This window comes from Megalobrama amblycephala, linkage group LG16 (genome assembly GCF_018812025.1).
Source record: "Megalobrama amblycephala isolate DHTTF-2021 linkage group LG16, ASM1881202v1, whole genome shotgun sequence".
Lineage (NCBI taxonomy): Eukaryota > Metazoa > Chordata > Actinopteri > Cypriniformes > Xenocyprididae > Megalobrama > Megalobrama amblycephala.
Window position 1 is genome coordinate 26,120,791 of NC_063059.1, and position 22,294 is coordinate 26,143,084.

At 36.9% G+C, this 22,294-nt stretch overlaps 2 protein-coding genes across 7 annotated transcripts in view; one reads left to right on the top strand and one right to left on the bottom strand.

Moving 5' to 3' along the window:
• The first annotated feature begins 3,884 nt into the window (after window positions 1-3,884).
• tbx4 (T-box transcription factor 4) lies at window positions 3,885-20,538 on the top strand. Its single transcript, XM_048160444.1, has 8 exons — window positions 3,885-4,165; window positions 4,384-4,478; window positions 9,251-9,370; window positions 10,777-10,924; window positions 15,905-16,057; window positions 16,137-16,225; window positions 16,306-16,541; window positions 17,171-20,538. Exons 1-8 carry the CDS (start codon window positions 4,022-4,024, stop codon window positions 17,806-17,808), a joined length of 1,623 nt encoding a protein of 540 aa, XP_048016401.1. The 5' UTR covers window positions 3,885-4,021; the 3' UTR covers window positions 17,809-20,538.
• A 150-nt stretch (window positions 20,539-20,688) lies between these two features.
• Window positions 20,689-22,294, bottom strand: part of brip1 (BRCA1 interacting helicase 1) — a 68,615-nt gene continuing 67,009 nt past the window's right edge. For all 6 annotated transcript variants that reach the window (XR_007180320.1, XM_048160438.1, XM_048160437.1 and 3 more), the window contains one exon: window positions 20,689-20,925. Coding sequence is in view for 1 of the 6 variants with exons in the window: in XM_048160443.1 (XP_048016400.1) it covers window positions 20,900-20,925 (26 nt within the window). In the remaining 5 variants the exon portion in view is untranslated. The remainder of the gene's footprint in view (window positions 20,926-22,294) is intronic.

The window sequence follows — 22,294 nt, forward strand, 5'->3', positions numbered from 1 at the left end:
CAGCACTACACAGAAAGCAGACCGACATTCATAATATATATAGCCTATATATATATATATATATATATATATATATGAGGAATGTGTGAGGAAATAGTACACCAAACGAAAGTTATTTGGGGGGAAAGTCGAATTTCCATACTTTACATATTTTTATTATAATGAGTAGGCTATGACTATCCCACAATATAGAATAAAATACCGTGCAACATTAAAAACAGACAAACCCCCCCCCCAAAAAAAATAATACAAAACAAAAACATTTAAAAAAAAACATTTTTAGACAGGACAGAAGACAAGAAACTTAATTTGAAGACAGGAAACTTAATTTGTCCATACAGTGAAAATCACAACATTTCAAACGTTCTTACTGTATAGGTATTCTTTTTTTGTCCTCATACATGTTTAAATATAATTGTGGGGGAGAACGAGGAGACGAGTCTACCAGTCATGTTTTACGATGAGTAGACTTGCTTTCCTCGTGAGAGGACCATTCGTTTTGGAGTCGTGTGAGTGAACCCTGCGCATCGGGTTGTTTGGGGTTTGGTGTTATTGAGAGCAACGTCAGCGATGAGGCGCGGGGGGAAGGAGGGAATGAGTGAAAGAGCCAAGATATTCACCCCAGTGTTTTAACAATTCAAGCTGTCCTGCGGATACTCGGTGTTTCCAAGAAAACATCACGTAGTGACCATTTGCCTCTGAGACGAACACTCACCGGTGTTACCACCAGGCTCGCGGCGCTATTTGAACAGAAGCAGACTCTGGGGAAGAGACAGCTCTGTCTGCTCATGACCAGATACAGGGGATGCTGAGCAGCTACTAGTGCACTGGACTCAACGCCACAACGGGACGTAACTTCCTGCTGTAATGTCGCAGTCGACAGATTATTGCGGTTTGGAATGATATGGAGGATTTCAGAACATAATATTTTATGAGGTAACATTACATTTGTTGTCAGTAGGTCATTTCACGCTGCTCTGAAATCCTTGTACCGGACTGAACCTTCTCTTATATGTGCACGCAGAGCGGTAATACGATTAGACGCAGTTAATCTATATCCTTCTTTATCAAATTAAGTGATCAACGAGAAGGCGTCAGTCCTTCATAAATAAAATCCTGGCTAGGACTTCTCTTTGACAATAACTAAAGATCGTCTTAGCGTGTGATGTAAACAACCTTGTTTTTACTGTACAGTAAACTGTGTAGCCTTTTTATTGTCTTTATTATGACGCTTAAAAGGCCATATATTTGTACTATACTTGATGCTTTTGCAGTATGTAATACTGTGTATAAATGTAATTTTGTACAACATTTGACGTAGATGCTTTTGCAGTAGGTTATTTAATGTGATTTATATGAAAAGAAAGCACTGCGGCCTATATGCGCGTTCTCGCTTAATATTTTAAATGAATTGCCGGGAGCACAGATTTGAATATCTGATAATACAGTTACTTTTGATCTTGTTCTTGTCAATCCCTGATCCATCCTTTTGCCTCGAGGAATGGAGCAGACCTAAGGCCTAATTCACTCGGATGGCAACAGCATTCATTTGTCATCTGAAGATGACAAATGTCTTAATATTTAATGTCTTAATATTCTTATGTGCAAAATGAAAATGTAAAAAAATGTCGTAAATAAATAGAAGCGTGACATAAATGCACAAGAACAAATATATTCGCATATATACATATACAGCATTTAAGCTTCAGAAATTTTAAAACAAATCAAAACAATAATTTTTAAATAATATATTTAATTTTAGGCAGGTGAAATTCACTTAAGTTTTTTTTATTTTTTATAAATTAATAAAATTAAGAAAAACATGTAGGCCTATTATTACACAGACTGAATAATTCCATATATAAATAGCTAATAACATCTCTGATAAATAATAAATGTACAATCAGTTGCACTCTTTAATATCTCTTTAATGAAAGCGCAAAGCACATCAAAAATAAAATTATTTAATTGACAGATAGCAAGAATTATACTATTATCTTATACTATAAAGTCTTCTTCCCCCACACTAATTCTTAAACTATTTCCAAAAAACAATGGAAATCCAAATCCTATGGAATTCAAATAGATAAAGAAAAAGTAAAGCTCATTTCCAGCATATGTTTTTATGTCAAAATGACAGTGACAGTATTCAAGCAGTCATGGAATAACATAGCCTATAAATGTTAAAAATAAATGTTCTAATTAGAATACAACAGGGTCTGATGCCTTTTTAAGTTCCAAAACAATTTGGACTTTAGAAAACCATCTACAGGTGCTTTAAAAAACTCAGAAACCAACACACGAATCTCCAAAGAATCCTATAACTAACTCAAGAACACTACAACCAAAATGGTTCTTGATAAGAAGAGCGTACTTTACTAAACTTAATGTGCTGCAAAATATCATTGAAGAAATATAGTAGAATATCACCATACTCACGTAAGGAAAACATGGCTGTTTTAGTAGTGAACAGGACTGTTCTCTAACACGCATCGTATCCACTCTGGTACAGAACAAAATGGAAGACCAAAACATATTGGGCTGCTATTATAGCATGCATCAAAACAGTATAACTGTAATAAACTGTAATACCCCCAATCAGGCAAGAGATCATTCCAGGTTTCCAAAAGGTATTTCAATGAACTAGGTGAATTCTGACCACAAATGCAAGGCCAATATAGTGCAAACAATTGTATTATTATTATTTATTTTTCAAATTTTGTAAGAAGGAATAAGTTGAAATTTGGTTGGTGTCGAACATTTCGGACAACACACACTGGAAATAGCCAGCCAACCCCAGTGTGCACAGAGCAGTATCTGCCAGGAATAGTTTAGCGGATTATATGTCTGGGGTGACAGAGATGTAAACAGATCTCTCGCTCACTGGGCTTAGTTAAACAGTGTAAGTGAAAGGCACATTTTGGACTGGAAAAGTCCAGGGTTGACTTGCTGTAGCCTCACGGTGCCTGTCAGACTTTATCTTTATTAGCTTTGGCAAATGCCTGCCCGAGTTTACACGGAATCCCGCTCTTCTCCTTTTATCTGAAGGGCGCACACTCACATTGTTTACATGCGTGAGATTAGGAGCGGGTGGGAGGAGGTGGCTTTCACCATGAGAGCGGTTTGGTGTCCGCCGTGCAGATAGGCAGCATTCTGGAGGCAGTGTGTTATAGTATAGTAATGAGACATACCTTTGGTGTGATGTCTGATCGTGAGCAGAGAAGGGGCGTGAGAGCGGGGCTAAGTTTGTGACCTCTCTTAATGGAATCAGCAGTGTTTAGCACGCTTCCATAAAACCGAGGTGCCCGAATGCTGGAAGTGTAAATATTTAATCTTGCGATACTTCAGAACAAACGGATCTCGACCCTTTTCCTTGAAATGAATAGGCCAGGCCATGTTATGAGGACAGACTTTCCCTCACGAAATGTAAATGTTAATGTACGTCATTTCTCAAATTTTGCGGCCCATGTCTTGTCTGTGTGTGTGTATAATCAATTACAGCAGGCTATGAGAGAACAAAGAGGAACTATGGCATCTGTGGTATTTTCATTATACATATATCATTAGGTCTTTTTTAGCTTGTGTTAAAAACACGCCATAAGTTTAGATTTTTTCGTTGGTTCATACATATATATATATATATATATATATATATATAGAAGGTCAAATAAGCAAACAAAATTTTATATTTGCATTGACTGAACTACTGGAAATAAATAATCAAGATACAAAACCCAAACTGTGTGCTTGTATAAGTTTCTTGTGAACTAATTCTAATTAATTTTAAATAATAATAAAAAAAGAGTATTATTTATTATTGAATTTATTATTTTATTGGAATCTTAATCTCAAAGTATATTTTATGGTGGTGAGAAAATGTATGGGCATACAATTTGTTTGTCAATAAAAGTGGAAAATTCCTGGTTTCTATTTTTTAATACAAACCTGAAATCATTTTTCCTATTCTAAAAGTTAAATTGTGAGGCCATCATTTAACTAATATTTCTGTGATCTTACAGAAATGCTACAGGAGAAGGCCTCAGCTGTGGCTGATGAAGGTATGACCGTGGCCCAGTTGGGTGGGCGTCCTGAGCTTGCCAGTGATTCCTCACATTTAAGCCTGCCTACAACTCCCAGCATTCCCCAGAACAATGAGCCTGACCAGGTAGCCAATCAGTTACATCCTTTTAATGACTCCTGACTTGTAGGTCTTCATCTTTGCGAAGAGATGTAATGTAACATAACAGACTTAATGATAAAACACAAAATAAAATGAATTATAGTAATAATATTTTTTTTCTTTTCATTTGAGCAATATTAATAGCAATTTTCCCACTAACGATGACTCATTATCATTTATCTTTTTCTTGCCTGTTCTTTCAGAACATTGAAAACATCAAAGTGGTTCTTCACGACAGGGAACTATGGAAGAAGTTCCACGAGGCCGGAACCGAGATGATCATCACCAAAGCAGGCAGGCAAGAAGAGCGTCATTTCCATCCTCCTGATTTTAGACTTTAACACACACAGAGAGAAAAGTGGCGTTGCAACAGGGAACCGAAAAAATAACTAGGCCATCTCGCTTCTTGTAAGAAATGCAAATGTGAAACCTTGTACCAAGAGGCTCAATTGGATGAAATGCTAAAGTGCTTTTAATGGAATATTTATAAAATATTATGCGACCAAGGTAAAGGAAGGCTGAATTCCTGTGCCTACAAATGTCTAATTGAAAACACAAACGGCTGCCCCGTGTGTTAGATTTAATGTGCCCTGTGGATTAAGAGCAGGACCCTGGATATTAAGCAGAGAATGAGTCAATGCTCTCTGCCAGTCTTAGCCAGCAGTTTCTCAGTGCTTCTCTGTGGAAAATGCAAAAGGTCACCACAATTTTTCTTTAATGCTGTAACATTGTGAGGGATGGGCTTCCCCCTGTCCAACTGATAAAGTGCTCCAGGAATCCTTAAACCCTTTGAAGAGCCAAGCACTATTCAGTCAGACAGCTGTGCATAGAACAGGAGACTGTACTTCCACATAGCTCCAACAACAGATGGGCTCATTTCATTTTACATACTTTAGTGTATAATGGACACCAGGCACTGTTAAAGATGCTCAATATGTCAATCGAGCCATGAAGTAGGAAGAGCTTTTAACCGTTTCATTTTATTTTGGGGGATATGACTTGTAGGACATTAGACAGCCATTCACCGAACTGTAAATCTTGAGGAAACTCGCCAGGTTTCTTCACGATGGCTCCCATTACACAAAATTGGGGCCAATTTCATGCAATGATTCTCATCGTGGTCTTGTGTTACATAGCAGGCTTGAGCCACGTCTGCACGGTATATGCCGTTTGACAGTATACGTTTACGCTGAAGAAGAATACACTCTTATATAAAATTCATTGGGTGTACTATAGTAAAAAAAAATTGCATATGACAGTATTTTGCTTCTGTAAATTGCACAAATAAGGCGAAAATCCAAGAATAATATCATTTAAAAAGAAATTATGTGACACCTGAAGACTAAAACAGGTTTTGTAATCAAAAAAGCGAATTAGTTTAGCGTAAGCAATGCAAAACAATCCAACAGTCATGCGACTAGCACTACTTGCTATGCAGAGAAAGTGGGTCATATATATTGTTAATATTCTGGCTTCAGTACAAGTTAAGCTCAGTCAACAACAGCATTTGTGGCATAATGTTGATTACCATGAAAATTAATTTCCCCCTTAAAAAAAAAGAGAAAATCTAGGTTACAGTGATGCACTTAGTGTAAAAGTAAATGTGGCCAATTCGTAAACATTAAAATGCTCACCGTTTCAAGTTTAGCCACAAGACATAAACACAATGTGCGTGTTAACATAATTTTAGTGTGAAAAAATGCTTACTAACCTTTTCTGTGTAAAGTTATATTCAATTTAAGAACTTAGTTGACATGACAACATAACAGCATAAACCCTTAAATTGTCTTTAAAAGTGATTTAACAGTTTCATAGCTAAAAAAAAAAACCCAGAAGAATTATGAGCATCAATAAAATTATAAACTTAATATTTCTCATGTACTTCCAAGGTAAGTGATTCATTGTAACCTCAATTACAATCATTTTGTTTTTGTGGGTACAACATTAACATTATGCAACAAATGCTTTCGCTTGAGCTTGTATTGAACCCAGAAAAAAAAGCGATGAAGAAAAAGTGATGAAACTGAGCTGAACTCTGCTACACAAACTCATCTTGTTATTGTGCACGCCTGTGGCCCTGTACTAAGCACTAAACATGACTATTGAAAGCAGCCGGCTGGTGTTACTTGTACACATCCCGTCAGAAAAGGCATCAGCGAGGCTGATGAGTGAAGCGCGGTGCCCTGTTCGATCACATCTCCCAGGCCCTAAAGGACCCCTCTTGCTTCATCATCTAGCTTCTTTTGATCCAAGCGCTCTGCCGGCTCCTTCGGATAGCATGAATCACTGAAAGAGCAGGCGTGCAAAAGCGCTAAAAGAAACAGCTGCCATAATGCACATGCTGACACCGATATGATACACTTTCATACTTGCCATTTCTCACTGTCGTCCTCAAACACATATACACTGAAGCGCAGGCCCACCCATAAACAGTGCTTTTACTAAGAAGAAAACTAATCATATCACTTGAAAGAAATTTCACTCCCATAGTGCATTTAAAACTTGACATGTAATATTCTTCTTTTTTGCTCCACAGAAGAAAGTCATATGCAATAACATGAGGGTGAATAAATAATGATCATTTTTTTGATCTATCCCTTTAAGCAACAAGACGACGACTATACAGTAAAGTAAATGGTGCACACAGCTGTTCCCATGCCAAGAACAGCGCTCCAACATGACTCGCTACAGCAACAGAATACTGTCACAGAGCCACTGTAAGGCCCCTTTAGACATGTGCCATGTGATCTACTGTGGCAGCCATTATATCAAAGTGTTGCATAAATGGAAAGAGCATTACACATCCCTCAGGTGTTTACATGTGAGTCTTGAGTAAATGTGTTTTACTCAAGATTTATTACATCCTCACTGTTAGTACTGTAAATACTGGTTAAAATTATCTGTATTTTCTTAACGTGAATAATTTATTTTAGATATATTTACATATTTTGAAAATGTCTAAATGTTCAGTAGGCATACATAAAAGTCCACACAAGAACTCTTGTAATGTTTAATGTAATACTAAGGTAACATTTTACAGTCATTTTTATTTAGTTAATGCATTAATTATTTTAAAAGTAATCACAAAGGTAATTTTTCATCATTAGTTCCCTGTGATGTATGATTTATGATTTACAGCATTCAGGTTAATGTTAATTTTTTTTAATTGTATAAATGTATTTATTATGAAAGAACAAAATAATCAATTAACTATATTTATAATTAACCTAGATTTTAAAAAATACAAATACAATCAAAACAAAATTACAATTACAAGTGCATTATTAGTTCATGATACCAAAGGCATTGACAAATGTTACCTAATTGAAACTCCTTGTAAAATATTTACACTGTCGGATCCAACAACAAAATAAGATTTTGTCAATTTTGAAGTATAGGGAAAGACATCATCTGTAGCCTGGTGGACAGGTTTGTTTAAGATCTTCCCGATGGCTTAAAGCACCTCTTTACCAGGTTCGTGGCCAGAGTGATTTACATTGATTGGATTGCAGACCTGGGCCAGACATAGAGCTTTACCTCTCCCTGAGCTCTTCCTCTGGGTATTAGAGGTATAGTGCTTTCAGGGACACTTTTTTTACACAGTGCAGGCCTGAGCAGTTCTGCATTTGCAAATGCAATGAAATGATTCAGCTCAGTGCACATTTATTTGCCATAATAAATGTATGACTGCTGGTGGAACCCCAAAAAAGTAATGCACTGCAGTGGAACTTTTCTGGAAGAGTGGGGTGGTGCAATGGGGCTGTTTAGCTGCCCGCTGTTTAAAAGACCTGCCATTAAAAAAGCACTCAGAGTTTATAAGGGGAATCAATCTTTTTGCAACTTTGCAGATGAGATCAAAAAAAGAGAGCCTTTTGGATTTTTCATGTGAAGAGGTTACTGAAGGTAGCTCCATTGATTTGTTTTATGACTGCGTCTGCTATATTAGCATATCCTGTCTGTCATCTCGGATTCTCCTGTATCTGAACAAAATGGAGATCCCACATTTTATAGAGCGACTCTTTCAAAACAGAGTCAATCCCTAGAAATATATATCTGCCCAAAAGCAAATCAGTACCAGGTACAGATCATGACTCCTTATATGGGCTTGTCGAGGATAACCGTAAAATTTTATGCTTTAGGTTTTATGAATTTTTTGAAGTGTAGCCTTTTATAGTAGAGTTTGTGTGAGATGCTTTGCGGAGGATTGTCTGGGGATGCTTGACCACGCAGCATTCCCCGAGATTTAAGTGACCTTTTGTGCTTCTTAAACAACTAATCTGTCCTAAAAACAGGTTAAGCTGTTATCTGATCACTAATCGTGTATTCATCCGCCCAAAACAAACACTTCCCGTGATTCTCTTGCACTTAAGGCCTGTTAAAACCCTCGAAAGAGCCGATAAGACAGTCTCATCCATGCTTACTGTCAGTGCTCAGCTGTTGCACACGCACCCCAGCCCTAAGTCGTTTGGAGGAAAATGCTGTTCTGTAGTGAGCAATAAAGATGACATTGAGATACCTGAATGACACAAATGGGATAAGCCTGTGTAGATGCGATTGAAAGAGAATGACCTCGCTGAGCACAAAAGCGCATTAACACCAATTTTTCAAGTTAGATCTAAATGGCATTTAAGGACAAAAGTACAGTAGTAAGTGAATAAAAACAACTTGGTTACTGTTATAAAAACATAAAAATATAAAAGACTTTATAAATAAATTAATTAATACATTTATTTCCAGACCGATCTCGGTAATTTGTACGTATTTTACGAGGTGGCTAATTCGTACAACCTCACTCGTATGTGTTTTATTAAATCGTACGTATTTAACGAGTTGCCAAATTCGTCCCGTCACTGGGGTTTAGACAAATCGTATGAATTGGTACGAGTGAGGTCGTACGAATTAGCCACCTCGTAAAATACTTACGAATTGGTTGTGAGGTAGCGTTGTTTATTTCTCATCATGTACAACACCCGAAGAGATGAAGCTCTATGAAGCTTTTCTATGTTTCATCATCTTTCAATGGTAAGGCACTATTTTAAACCCTGATCACATCATTTACACTCTCTTTAGGCGGATGTTCCCCAGCTACAAAGTTAAAGTCACAGGAATGAACCCAAAGACCAAATACATCCTATTAACGGACATCATTCCAGCTGATGACCATCGGTACAAGTTCTGTGACAACAAGTGGTGAGTTTAACATCCCTCTGTCCATCTTTCATGTTTCTGCAGAGGAAGACATTCATTCTGACTCACAACAGCATAATTTGAATGTCCACATTCTGGAAAGTTGTTTAAGGATAATCTAAGCCTTTGGAAATTCGGCTGTAACATGCAGTAGCAAATGTGACTGGATCAGAACAGTGACCGTTCGCTTGAGGCATCTGGACAAACACTTATCCAGATTACATTGCGAAAAAACAAAAATGAGCTTGTTTTATATTCTGCTGTCTCCTCCAGTCTATGTTAAGCTAAGGTTGTTGATGTGAGAGGGCAAATGCCACAATTCGTTTTATCTGCACAGTACAGATATACACTTTTTTAATACACTAAAAGTGAATTGCTGATTATAATTATTAATATAATATATATATATTTTTTTATAGAAGTAATGATTATTGTCAAAAGCGTACTAATACTTTGAAATACTGAATATAATGTTGGTAAATATTTAAATCCCATCACAAAAAGAATGCATTGGCCTAGTTTCCAACAGTCTTTTCATAAAATGGTAATTCATCCAATAAAACACTTTTGCAAAGGCCAACACTGAAGGAAACTCAAATTACAGCCATATTTATTAGCAAACAATATGCAGTCTACATCAGTTTATCTGTGCAATGCTAGTTCTGGCTGTGGATTGTCATTAGCACACAGTTAATTACTGTAGGCCACAGCAGGCAGTCTGTCAAAACCAATGGTCTTAAAACAGCTGGGTTATGCATGCTGTCCTCTTTTTGACCCTCTACCTCTGGCAATGACACTAGATATGGGCATTATTCACCCATGCAACTATCGGCACCACAAATAATCAAATAAAATAATGTATCCAGCATGGAAAAAAAACCCCAACACAACGATGGCACGCAAATCTAAATGAATTGCATGTTTTGTCGCAAGAACGAGTATTTTATGAGCATTTTTCAAAATCTGTGGGATAGACTGGAATTCCACCATTTGCCAGCATTGGTTCTGGAGATCTTCAGCGACACCTTCGAGGCACACAATTAGCAGTGATGTTATGGTCAAAGCAGCCACCAGTCTTTGGGAAGTAATCCCAAAATGTCATGGACATAACCAGTCATGCTCTGATCATTAATGTGCAGATGTTCTGCATAAAGCCTTTCTGTAGTCTGCTGCTATATGCTATAGAATTTGCGCAACACCGAAAAACTGTTTTTCTTTTAAAAGCGCTATGGCATGATGTCAGAGGTGCTGGAAAGCTATGTAGTACTAAAAGAAACTCTGGGGGACTGAGCCTAATTCACCACACCAAACCAACAACTGTAAGCTACAGGTCTTTTGCAAATGTTGCTAGTGCTGTTTCATGTCAAAAAATAAAATAAAAATAAAAATGCTCTTGTTCTTCTCCATAGGATGGTGGCAGGAAAAGCAGAGCCAGCCATGCCTGGAAGACTCTACGTCCACCCAGACTCTCCTGCAACAGGGGCCCACTGGATGAGACAGCTGGTCTCCTTTCAAAAGCTGAAGCTCACAAACAACCACCTTGATCCTTTTGGGCATGTGAGTGTCCAAAATCTGAGATTTGATATTAAAGTTTGTGATTTGCAGGGTGCAAAGAAGAGAGACTTACAAGGTAGACTAGGTGGTACACAATTTTTGCTTAAAATCGTGATGTAGCGAAAGTAGAAACAGATCTCTCTCTCTTTTGTTTTTTGTATTTTTCATCCAAGGTTATGGAAAAGGACAAAATATAGGGCAGGGGCTTGGTTCAATCCATCAGTGTTTGATTGCCTAGAGGAAGTACTGAATTCAAAAGAAAATATACACTACCGTTTAAGAGGGTGGAATGATTGTTGAAGTATGTCGTTTCACGAGAAGATTTAGCAATGACATTTAATTAAAAATTTTGAATAGAATGAATAGATAAATCAGTCACAAAAAGATCAATAAGATTCACATAGAAAATAGATAGGATGGTTTTCTATTTCATGTCGCCTTAAATGTAGACAACTGTGACTGATTCTCACTGGAAATAAATATTGTGCTATTGCTTAAAGGATTAGTTCACTTTCAAATAAAATTTTCCTGATAATTTACTCATCCCCATGTCATCCAAGATGTTCATGTCTTTCTTTCTTGCCTGGTTCAGTAGAAAAGAAATTAAGGTTTTTGATGAAAACATTCCAGGGTTAGTCTCCTTATAATGGACTTCAATGGCCTCCAAACGGTTGAAGGTCAAAATTACAGTTTCAGTGCAGCTTCAAAGGGCTTTAAACGATACCAGACGAGGAATAAGGGTCTTATCTAGCGAAACGATTGGTCATTTTCGAAAAAATTGTAAATGTATATGCTTTACATAAACAAATGATCGCCATCCAAGTGCTTCCGCCAAAACCACACATTCGTATTCTTCAAAAAGCTTACGCTTATGTTATTCTACTTATGGAACGAACGCGGCGCCAGTTCCATTTTTTCTGTAAGTAGAACAGGGAAGGTGTAGGACATACAGCGTAAGGTTTTTGAAGAATACGAAAGTGTGGTTTTGGCGGAAGCACTTGGATCATTTAAAGCCCTTTGAAGCTGCACTGAAACTGTAATTTTGACCTTCAACCGTTTGGAGGCCATTGAAGTCCACTATAAGGAGAAAAATCCTGGAATGTTTTCATCAAAAACCTTAATTTCTTTTCTACTGAAGAAAGAAAGACATGAACATCTTGGATGACATGGGGGTGAGTAAATTATCAGGAACATTTTATTTGAAAGTGAACTAATCCTTTAAGAACATTAAAAAGCCTTTCTGTTATTAATAAGCAGGTTTGGGCAAAAATCTAAATTTAATAACTAACTGCCTTTAGAATGAGTTGAAATTTCAACTGAATTAGCCACAGCCCACAGGAAGTGGGATTAACTGAACTGCAATTCAAAGAAGTTCAACAGGTAATACAATTCTTGGAAATTAAGTGCTTTTCTGTAACATATTTCCATAAATCTGTCTGTCTGTAAGACTTGTTTTTAAACCTCCAAGCAAGGATTTCAAGCCAACAAGTTCAATGTAATCTTGACAAACAAGTATTTTTTTTGTGAAAAAATACATGTACACGATTTCAGTTAATTTTAATTCAACTTCCTTGAAATTAAATTGGAAATGCAAGTCTGGTTTGGTTCAGAATGAATACACCACTATGGTAAGGGCAAACTTGAGAAAGTAGGAGGATAGAGAAGAGAAAGAGTGGAGCAGAGGTGAGGAGTCTGACCATGGCAGCGCTGCCCAAAGGAGCCTGTGGACCTAGCTTGTCTGATGCAATAACATCAGAAGCAAGCTCATTAGGTTCATAACCTGTCAGAACGACACAAAGTTGGCCTGTCAGGATTAGTTGAATGCCTAGGAAGTGATAAGGACAAGTAATGAGCAGGGAAAGAGGTTGCTAAGCTCTACTGACGCCCACAACAGCAGGGACACCACGGTTGGCTGAGAGCCCCATTACAGGCCGCCACTGTAGCCACGCTAGTGTACACCACACAAGTCACAGTCAAAACATACACTAAAGCTAGGAACGCACAGATATTAAAATTGTGCAGGTAATTATTTTGGTTTCACTTTATTTTGATGGTCACTTTAACACATTCGGTTGACTGTAAGTAACATTGGTAACATTGACTGTAAGTAAGACTGGTAGGGTTAGGGTTATAATAAGTTGACAATGATGTGTACTTGCAAATATACTTATAGTCAGTAGAATTTCTGTTGGGGGACCATCACAATAAAGAGTTAGCAGATATTAAGCAGACAGTCTACTAATACTCTATTGAAAGTTAGATGACTTGTAGTTGCAAAGTTACAAATAGTCAACAGAATGGTCAAAAGGGACCATCAAAATAAAGTTTTATCGTTATTTTTAATGTTATGACCGACAACCAATACATGGCAGATATAAAATTGTTGGTAACACTTTACAATAAGGTTTATTAGTTAAACATTAGTTAAAGTATTAACTAACATGAAGTAACCATGAGCAATACATTTGTTACTGTATTTACTATCTTCGTTAACTTCGTTGATCATTATTTTCCTGTTTTTCACTTTAAAGCTGCTTTGATCAATCTGTAGTAATATTAGGATAGAGTAGTAACAATCTGGGAGTTTTCAAGGCGACCGTTGTTTAGAACATATCACTTTATTGTTTCCATGGTGACGCGTCATTGCTTGTCACGTAATACACCGCAGCGCTGTATGACTGATGATATGCTTTTATTTCATTTTTCCATTTTTATTCAAAATATAAACAAATTTCTTAACTATAGCACAATATTATATATATATATATATATATATATATATATATATATATATATATATATATATATATATATATTTTTTTTTTTTTTTTTTTTTTTTTTTTTTTCAAAAATATATTGAAACAGAAAACAAAAGCTTACCAAAGCTGATCCATAACATGAAATAGTGCATCAAACAACAAAAAGCATCACATGTCCAAATTCAAATACTGTTTTCTGTTTTAGTGTACTCAACTATATAGATACTTTTAAATTGTGATTAACCAAGCTTTGATTTCTTCTGCTAGGCCACTGACCACACAGACACCCAACACCCAAAGATATTTATAAGCTCTCTGTGGACTGAATGCGCATGATTTTATTTTTTAATTTTTTTTCCAATGTAGGGCCATCTAGCTTTAAGGTCACATGACACAATCCTCAAAAATAGATCTTACATTAAAAGAAAACAGGGAGATGAAAGGCAGCCTCGGAGTCTGCATTGATCTGACAAAGATGCTTGATTAATATACTTGGACAGCACACATCCCTGTATCTGAATCATCAATGCAGCTCATATCACATGGTATTACCTCAAGACGCCAGCCAGCCAACCAGGCAAAGGTCACATGTGTCTGCACTCACCAAATGAAGCGCTCAAACCATTCATTTGGCTGAGGCTACCGTCTGTGTCGGTGATGGGGGGATTGACCTGGCATTGCCCTCTGTGCACTAGTGCTCCTAACTCCTCTTAAAAAAGTGCAGCAACGAGGAGAGCTGCCTCACTCTCAGTCTGGGAGTCGACATAACAAAGGGAAAGGCCCTGATGCTCATTGGCCCTGACAGATCTGTGTTGGGGATGACCCTAACTAAACGCTTCACTGAACACCAAGCACATGGACACACTGAGCAGACTGGTGCTAGAACACTATGATCAAACACACATACACAAAGGATCCAATTGGATTACTTGCATACAACACAGAACAGAACCTCTTGACATATGTATTGATGCTGTCACATTAATATATACTGTACATCAACATCTTCATTAGTGTTCAACGTACAGTTTTGTACATTTGGATATTTGCTGAAAATATTAAAAGGATCATACATACAGGTATTTATGTATGCACAGCATTAGAATTTTAGGTAACACTTTACACTAAGGTTCATTAGTTAAACATTAGTTAATGTATTAACTAACATGAACTAACCATGAGCAATACATTTGTTACTGTATTTACTAATCTTTTTTAACGTTAGTTAATGAAAATACAGTTGTTCATTGTTTGTTCAACAACATAAATACAGTATATTTTAAATATTTGATCTAACAGGGAGGAAATATCTAGAATCAAAGCAGTTATCAAACACTTATTCAGTTAAGAGCAGTGAGTGTCCCCCCCTCCCCCTTTGATTCTTTGATTAACATTAATGGCAGACTGTAGCAGGTTTATTAGGCTGCTGTTACTTTAAGACCTGACGCACATGATACGGAAACTCTTTGTGTTCATTTAAGACTTTATTTAACTCATTTAAGACTGCTTACAAGGATACTTGACAAAATGGGCATTTTGGCATAATTTTGAAAGAATTGTTACTTAAATGTTACACCAAATCAGCATATTAGAATGATTTCTGAAGGATCATGTGACGCTGAAGACTGGAGTAATGATGCTGAAAATTCAGTTTGGCCATTATAGAAATAAATTACATTTTAAAATATGTTTAAAAAAATTGTTTTAAATTGCATTTCATTTTATGTATATATATATATATATATATATATATATATATACACACACAATATTACTGTTTTATTGTATTTTATTGTATTTTTAATCAAATAATGAAGCTGCAGCCCGGGTGAGCAAAAAACACTTCTTGAGCATAAACGTTTATGTAAATCATTATAATCCTTAAATACATATTTTAAATGATATTAAAATATTATATTACAATTATCATATTTTAAAATATGTATTTATATCACATATATTTGTATAGCTATATTTTAATATTTTATAGAAGCAAATAAATCAAATTCAAACAATAAATTTAATATTCTGTGAACGTAAAAGGATTCCTTAACATTTGTATGTCTCATAAAGTTGTTGTGCTAGAACCACACTTTACATGCAAATACATATGATCACTAATGAGAAGTTGAAAGTAATAACTATGCATCTGTATACACAAAATAATGGAAATTTTCTCTTTTTCTCAACCTATCCTAATGCAGGCTTGCATTTCTGTTCACAGATCATCTTGAACTCAATGCACAAATACCAGCCCAGGTTACACATTGTGAAAGCTGATGAGAACAATGCCTTTGGCTCTAAGAACACAGCCTACTGTACTCATGTCTTCCATGAGACAGCTTTCATCTCTGTTACATCCTATCAGAACCATAAGGTACCAGCAGAACCTGCCCAGACTCACAAACACCTGCAGTTATTATAAAAACATTGCTAACTTGTTTGTTTCTTCATAGATCACCCAGTTAAAAATTGAGAACAATCCTTTTGCCAAAGGTTTCCGTGGCAGCGACGAGGGCGATTTGCGTGTGTCCAGACTTCAAGGGTAAGATTATCATTAAAAATATGCTGCATAATGTACCAAAGATTGTAGATATCTTACAGATCTAGTGCACATTTTCCTAGGAAAGATTACCCTGTGATTTCTAAGAACATGGTCCGGCAGCGGCTTATCTCATCACATGGCCATCTGTCAGGAAAACTGGGTACAGGTGTGCTGAGTAGCCACCCACAGGTGGTTTCTCACTATCAGTATGACAGTGGCGTCGGCCTGCCGAATAGTGATACCCAGGAAGCTCTCTCCCACTCCTTCCCATCTAGCAGGGAATCAAGCCTTCTTTACCACTGCTTCAAGCACAGAGGTACAAGGCTTTTTTTTGTACAAAAGACTTGTTAATTCTGACTAAGGACACACAATGTTGGTAGCATATCGGTTATTGGTCTATAGGTATGGGTCTTTTTTTATATAATCAATATCAGCTATGCTCATTTACCATATGTTTTTTTTACATTTAGATTATCTGTGCAGTCATCTAACCTTCACTAAAAGTTTACATTTAAAAGCACTAATAATTTAATAACATTTAAATGTATATATATATATATATATATATATATATATATATATATATATATATATATATTATTGATGAATAATATAATCATCAAAATAAAAAAATAAAAAAAAAATAAAAAAATTATGATGCCTAAATTCACTTGTAGCGTTTAAAATGATTAGAATCAGTACTTTTAAATGCTTCAAGTGACTTTAGGCATCATAAATTAAATTTCTTTTTATTTTTTATTTTAATGATTAACATAACATAACATAACATAGGCCTAACATAATCTAACGTAACATAACACCGATAAGATTATCGGCATAGGTGCATTGCTAATCCTGACAAATTGTTGTGACATGCATTTAATGTTTTGCATTTCCAAAAGTTATGGATTCTATAAATAAATATTATATTATATTTCCTTTTAGATAACACAAGGCATTTGGACCTGGGATGCAAACGACCCTATATTGACACAACAGCCTCTGCGGTTTCTGAGGAGCACTACTTCCGCTCCCCTCCTTCATACGATCCACCTCTGCTGTCCCATCCATACTGCAGTGAGGCTTTAGGTTCTAGAGAGGCATGCATGTATGGAGGAATGGAGGGAGAGGCAGGGGGCGCAGTGGGTACAGATGACCTCCCGGCCCCGTCACTGAACTGCAATATGTGGGCGTCAGTGCAGCCGTATCCTCGCTACGGCATGCAAACTGTGGAGTCTATGCAATACCAACCCTTCACTGCCCACTTCAACAGCACAGCCTCCGCGGTTCCCCACCACTCATCGTCCATGCAGCGTCCACATCCAGCACCTCCCGAACTAGTCACGTTTACCACACAGCGGGTGTTGCCACCGACGGCATCTTCAGCGTCCTCCTCCCCCTCCGGCCCTGCCCCCCGCGACAGAGCACATTCCTCGCTGTTTCATAGGAGGCCTGGATCGCCATTACGTTCACAAAGGGATTTCACAGGCTATCCGAACCATAGCCCTACTTCGACACGAGAACCAGCCTATCAGTACCAAACAGGGCTGAGCAGTGTTGGGCCTCACTGGACTGACAGTTAAAGAGCCACCATCTACAACTATATTCCTCTTCAGTTTAGAGAAACAAACTCTCTCTGAACAACAACTGCAATGAGATTATTTTTACAGCCGTGATGCTAAATTGTAAAGCAAAGCCATAAATCTATTTAGCCTCATAGTATAGAAAGCCCACAATTTGTGGCACTGTATATTTATTTGAATTTGAGAGAGCTGCAGTTCATGCGCAGGTGGTGAAGCCAAGCACAAACAACCTACTTAATGCACTGTTGTTGGCATTAAAGAGATTCATCCAAAAATGAAAATTCTCACTCTCATGTCGTTCCAAAGTTCTTCCGTGGAACACAAAGGAAGATTTTTTTTTTATTTTTTTTTTAAATGGGTAAGCTGCTTTTGTCCATATATTGTAGCGAAAGTCAATGGGTGTCCAAAGAACACAATTGACTTGCACAGAACATGATATTATTTTTCAAAATATCTTTTTTTGGGAATAAAGTGTCATACAAGTTTGGAATGACTTGATGGAGAGTAAATAGTAGGGGCTTTCGCACCAGAGGAACCTTTTCATAGTTCCTAGAACTATTGTCGAAAGTACCCGGATTTTGCCGTGTTCGCACAGCAGGAACTAGGAACTATTTTAGTTCTAAGAACTCCTTTTGGGGGAACTAAATGAGCTCCTATTTAAGAGTAGGGTCTAACCAGCACTATAGGAACTACCAGTGACGTAAGTGTATGTTGATTGGCCAGACGTATGCGAAACACCAGCACCCGCCATTTTTAAAAAAGCAGTGTACACACAGTTTATAGCCTATATATTTACTCCACAAACTAACTCTATGAACATGGAAAACAATGATAGATGGACCTCTCAAGTTAAGGAGAAAATCCAACGCAACTTTGAGGGGACCAAATGAAACATGATTGTATTTCTGCTCAGCTAGTGACACTGGACATCAATCACATGGCAAACGCTACTGTTTTTTCATATACTGTCTTCTTTCTCTGTATAACAGTTCTATCTAATAACACAGATATTAGACAGGCTGTTAAAGAAATCGTAAACTAATGAAGACGGAGAATGTGAGCATTGAGTGCTCAGGCTCTGGCATTCTCAGCGCTGTCAAAATAAAAGTCGCATCACCGTCAAAACAAAAGTCACAACAACAAGCGCCGCTTACGTCACTTCACAGTTCCTACTGGCAGTGCGATGCAACCAGGAAAACGGCCCTAGGGGAACTATTAGTTATCGGAGAACCACCCTGGTGGCTAGTTCCTAGAATTAAGTTCCTAGAACTACCCGGTGCAAAAGCCCTAATGACAGAAGTTTCATTTTTGGGTGAACTTTCCCTTTAAGAAGAACCTTTTCAGTGCTGAATTTTTGTATAAAGCACAAAATGTGTATGTGCCAACTGAATTTTGCTACACTTGGGAGATTTTTTTTTTTTTTTTTTTTTTGTATTGGGTGCAAAAAGTCAGTGGATTATATTGAGAAGTTAAGTTGTTAGTTAACCTAAACAGACTTGGTTATTGTTGCTGCCTTTTTCCCTTTTGAAATGTTAGAGTGTGCAAAACCTATGCCAAGTCCAAAGACTGACTGGAGTTATTTGCTGGGTGTTATTAAGAGATCCTTATTATTTCCTAATAATGCAATAAAGTTTTAAACAAAACAAACAAACAAACAAACAAACAAAAAAACTGTATCCCCCCCCATTTTATATATTTTGAACTTATCTGGAATTGCTAATGTACTGATGCTATGCAATTGCTACTATCTTTGTAATAAAATCACAACAATGAAGCTATTAAATATACACGTCTTCCATAATCAATAAGTAATAAAACTTATATTTGTGGTAAAAAAACAAACAAAATATAGACAAATCTTCATCTTATTGGTCTTGGATTGGGTCTTATACTTTTCCACCATCTTTGTTGGACTGTGTCTGCAAATGGATTGTAGAGCTGGTTGAACAATATGGGCAAGAACCAAAGTGTTTGAGTTGTGAGTTCGGCACAAAATCATTGTCTAAATTTGTTCAATTAGTGCAATGCGACATCAGAGAAGTTCCATGCAACCAGATGGAAGCTTAAAGAACGATCATTAAGAGAAGAACAGAGTTTAGCATCATTGGCTGAGTTGGAAAATCCTTAAGAGATCGACAATGTAAAACAGCCTTCGTGGGCAGGCAGCCACAAGTCAAATTCAAAAAGGATGGGGTATTACTGGTAAGCACTGCGGTTCTAATGAAGGAAAACAGGATGTGTTAAGAGAACTTATAATGGTGAAATTACTCTCACTGTCATTTAAGTTGACAAATCTGACAAAGAATTCACCATGTAACTAATTTTCTCCATAAGTATTTCAGTTGTTTGCACACATTGACTAAGCTGTACCTTTTTTATTCTCTAATGAGTTAATTTAACATAACTAACAACATTTAAATAATGATGTACAGTCAACACTCAAATTTCAACTCAACTCTATGTTAGATGATAAAATTCCAGGTGTGGTTTTTGTGATATTTGTGTTATTAATGTTATTGAGGTGTGTTTGCCTTGTTGTCAAGCTGTTACTCAACTAGACTGAAAATTTCTAATTATCTGCATTATCTAACAGATTAATTACAAAATAATGTTAATTTTAATATATCAGTTATCAGCCATAACAATAATAATAATAATAATAAAAGATTGCTGAATTTTGTTTTGGTTCAAATCTTTTTTATAACGATGCATCACTTGAAATATGCTATAATATTTATGCTATACTGAATGTACGCTATATAGGCTCTAATGTTTTGACATATGAAAACATAAGGACTTTTTTAAAGTCACACTGGATAAGAGCGTCTGCTAAACTATGTTTTCATCTATGATTTATTGATAAACAAAAGTGCTAGGTGATGTGATTTTTTTTTAAACTTTATTTAACGACAAACAAGTAAAATTGAGTTGATTTGTATAAAGCAGGGTTTTTTAGAACATAAGGGAAAACAGTCATAACAAAAAAAAAATTACCTTCATGTGATAAAAATAAAAGGGACATTAAAAGGCACATGGGAAATGCAGTTGATTCCTCTGAATGGGTCCCAGGGTATTGATTGTAGAGAAGAACTCAACTGCTGATGAAACCAAGAAGATCTAAGGCAAGGAAGGAAATGAGAACGTCACATTCTGGGTCTTTGAAATGCTCCAAAAACATTTTGATTTACATGAGTGATACACAGTCCAAGAATGAATCCCATAATAGGACACATGAGCATGAAGTAAATTGCATTATACATAACTTCAATGGAGTGCTGTTCTGTTTTTGACTGGGTTCAAGTACAGGAAGTGTCATGTGGTATTTTAATATGCTTTTAAAAACTGAAAAACTCGCCCTTACCAAATCCCATCTGATAAATCTAGGATCACTTAAAAAGGGCCCTCATTGTCATCTGATCAAAACTTAGCCGGCCTTTTTAAAAAAAAAAAAAAAAAAACTAAAGCTTTGGTAGCACATAAAAAGACCAACTGGACCTATAAGATTCATGCGATTTAACTTTCCACATAAAAAGCCGTCTATCTCCATTAAAACAGAGCCAGGTTTAAGCCTCACATAGAATACTCCAGCCTGTAGTATCTATCTAAGTTGGAACTGGGGGGCATCTGGAACTCATTGGAGGAGATCTCCCTTGCCCTCCACTTGCAGCTTCCCACTGTCGTCCCTAAATCCCGTCTGAGAGCCACCTTGGCAAGGCAACTCTCTGACCCAGCAGCTTAAGTCACTCCTTCTTGTAAAATGTTGGAATCAGCTCTTCGAAGGAGCACTCAGAAGCACACTTTAAATACTTTGAGGAGATTTAATATCAAGTCCATTATGGCCTTTCTGGAGCCTAGTAAATAGTCAATTAGTGGATAATTCTGATTTGATCCACATGCGGCCAGATCCGCTGGGGCGACCGGACAGCTTTGCATTGAGTGGGCCCCGCCAACACTCTCGGGATGAAAAAAGTGGGCGACTGAAATGGGAGGGGCACCAGATGGAGCCCTTTTTGTGCCTCACCTGCCCATTGCAGCAGGCATAAATGCTGTCAAGTCTAATGCTAAGTTGCTTTTTGCACTTTCAGTGACTTTGGAATAAAAAAGAAATCATAATCCCTCAAGCTGGAGTTGTTTGTGGTCTTGCTGCATTGGAACGGAGGGGGGTTGACTGATCTTACACAAGAGGGTGGGCTTCAGGAAGAGAGCCAAATTGGGAGATTCAGAGGTCCAACTCAAGGCGGCATCCCTTGATCAAAAGGTACATCTGGTCGACTCCAATAAAACATAAACCCAACTGTAGAAAATTGGGGTCCAACATTACTGAGTGGCTTTGGATAAAAGGACCAATAAAAATTAATAATTGTATTATATACATACCGCGGATTAGAGTTTGCTAAAGAAATGGTGGATGGATTAATCTTTTATCCATCGGATTATATGGAGGTCTTTGAGCCTGATATATAGTGTGCCAGAATGGCAGAAGAAC